General features: G+C 37.5%; 1 protein-coding gene across 1 annotated transcript in view; it reads left to right on the forward strand.

The window, feature by feature from the left end:
• The window catches only part of LOC107578752 (ankyrin-3-like), a gene marked incomplete at its 3' end in the record, with an annotated part of 4202 nt that extends 1494 nt beyond the window's left edge, over window positions 1-2708 (forward strand). Inside the window, exons 3-4 of the mRNA XM_016264675.1 lie at window positions 1872-1970; window positions 2610-2708. Of these exons, the coding sequence (XP_016120161.1) occupies window positions 1872-1970; window positions 2610-2708 (198 nt within the window). The remainder of the gene's footprint in view (window positions 1-1871; window positions 1971-2609) is intronic.
• Between the last annotated feature and the right edge of the window lie 40 nt (window positions 2709-2748).

The raw sequence follows: 2748 nt of genomic DNA on the forward strand, positions 1-2748 counted from the left end.
GTTCCAGTTTTTAGAGCCCGATGATGAGATATTGTTGTTTGTAGAGAGGTTTTCACAAAAGGTTATCTCAACATGTGAAGTAAAATAGCACTAGATCTAGGCTACTTTTGCTGGACAATATGTAGATCACACATGATTGTTATAGTTCACATTTAAGGGACACCATTATATCAAAACAGTAGTTTTGTGGCTTTTAGTAATTTAATTTAATTCAATTAAATTTTTCTTTAAACGGACCAAAAGTATTGATCTTGTCCTCCAAATTTTTTTATTTTTGTCCAATTAAATGCTCCCTTTCAATTATAATTGCCACCACCTTAATTTTTCAATCATCAATTGATTGTGAAAGAAATAGCTAGAATTTAATAATTTGATGAGTCTATATTGCAGGAATTAAAATTCCAGTTGTCAAACCATTTAATGACAAAATTTTTGAGTCTCAAAGACCTATAACAGTTTAAAATATAGAATAAAATATTCACAAACTTTTAGTTTTTGCAACAAAACTATTTACTATTTAACTATTATAAAAATATCTGGCTTGATTTTCTTATGCCAAACAGGAATCATTGCAGTACAGTATTTTGGACTGTGTGAAAACTAAGTTTTAAAATGTTTGTGAACGTTCATCTGGCCTTTTGAAGATGAAGAGAAGAGAAGTCATTAGAATTAGAGTACTGCATAATACAAAGGTCACTTCACTGGCACATCATGCTACTGTAGAAGTGAGAAAATGGTACAATTTAAGTTTGACCTTTTAAACAGCTTTTATTACTAACTGGATGTAGCATGTTGTTCCTTTGAGCATTAGATGTTGTGAGACATCTATTCATTTGGTTTGGCTGTGAAAGAGGAACCCGGCTGGCCAGCTGCAGAGATAAGATGGTCTGGTAGTTTAGTCCTCCCTCTCTGGGGCTTGTGCATGGGCCTTTAGACAAATGCCTCTCTCGGTTTCAGTTAAACAGCTGGAAATCTTGCAGTTTAGAATTGTTGCAATGTTGCAAAAAGTATCTGCACATGTGCATGGTCAGGATTGCCAACACGGCAAGCAACAGCAGTTTGGCCGTGTAGATTTATAGTTCAGTTTTGCATGATAGAGAACATTGCTAAATTGCAAACTAACAACCACATGTAAAGAGCAAAGTGCCATGTCCATGAATTTGAAGCATTCAAAGGGTTTTCTGAGTGAATAGAAATGTGAATGCATTGATCATGATGACTGTATGGTGATAATCTATGAGAATGTTTATTCCGTTCTCCTCATAGGTGACAGTACGTGTTGTCTCTTGTCTAGAGTTAGTTCTGTAAATATCATAGTCTATTAGTGTGCAGCTGAAAATGTTTAAACCCCCACTGTTTTTCATTCACGCCTGTGGCTAATAATTGCAATAATTCCCCTCAAAATGGGTGGAGCCCCGTTCCCTTGGAGATGAGAGAGCAAACAGAGGCGGGGAAGGGCTATGCTGAGCACCACCTGCTTTGTGTCGGATTATTGGCTAATTGAGATGGAAATCTCCATGACTGGAAGGCTTTTGCTGCAATGCAGCCTACCGGACACCTCCATCTCGCTTTGACAGCTGCGTTTCATATTCAAAATGTTCTTATATTATATAAAGAGTTTATTTTTGATGTAACACACTCAGATCCATTGTCATTTACTTTTTAAGTTTTTATTGATGAATTTAAAGTATACAAATTAAATTATTTGTGATCATTTGTAATGGGGCTATATAATTCTATTTAGCCATTAAAGAGAGGATCATAATTAGTAGCAAGAGAACACAGATAATCCCAAGTCTAAGGAAGCACGGGTAGCTAAATGGATAAATAATTGTTTTAACAATTCTGCTCTTTGTCTTTCTTGTCATCAGAGTGGTTTCACTCCTCTCCACATTGCTGCCCACTATGGAAACATCAACGTAGCAACACTACTGTTAAATAGAGGAGCAGCAGTGGACTTCATGGCAAGGGTGAGATCACAGCACCATCTACTGCTTCAGTGGACCAATTTTAACAGATTAAAGGGAAACGATCCTCCAAAATCTGTTAAAATCTTATCTTTGACCTTATGCTAATTCTTTGGAATACACACTTTTGAATATACCATTCAGGGGAACTGATTCCCATTCAAAATGCACCAAGCCTTGGTTTCAATATGACTGTGGTCATGCAGTTCCTCTGATTGTCAAATGGGGGCAGTATTGCATTAATGTTGTAGTATTGTCACCAGACTCCAGCCTAAAATGCTCCATAAATGTTTTGATGAATGAGCTAAACGATCTGCCTAAGGCTCTTTGTGAGCACACATGCTCACATGTATGTGTGTGTGTACATCTGCCAAATGCCCTCTCGGCTGAACTCTCTAAACTGTCATATGGCCGGCTCAGTCCAAACAACTTTGTGTATGAATCTGTTGCAGCCTGAGGGTCACATGCACATGGTCGCAATGCATCTCATATGCCATTCAGAATATTTTGTATTCTTTCACAGAAATATATTATTGTTATTTCATATGTAGTTATTTTGATTTAATGTCTGTGGAGTGTGATTGTAACTATCTATCTTGTCTTTGCGGTGTGTCCTATGGTGTTTGTGTGGGTTGCATACAGAATGACATCACTCCACTGCATGTGGCAGCTAAGAGAGGAAATGGAAACATGGTTAAGTTGCTGTTGGACCGTGGAGCAAAAATTGATGCCAAGACCAAGGTAGCACGCACACACACACACACACGCACACACACACACA

The sequence above is a fragment of the Sinocyclocheilus grahami genome, unplaced genomic scaffold (genome assembly GCF_001515645.1).
Source record: "Sinocyclocheilus grahami isolate Dianchi unplaced genomic scaffold, SAMN03320097.WGS_v1.1 scaffold11788.1, whole genome shotgun sequence".
Classification (NCBI taxonomy): domain Eukaryota; kingdom Metazoa; phylum Chordata; class Actinopteri; order Cypriniformes; family Cyprinidae; genus Sinocyclocheilus; species Sinocyclocheilus grahami.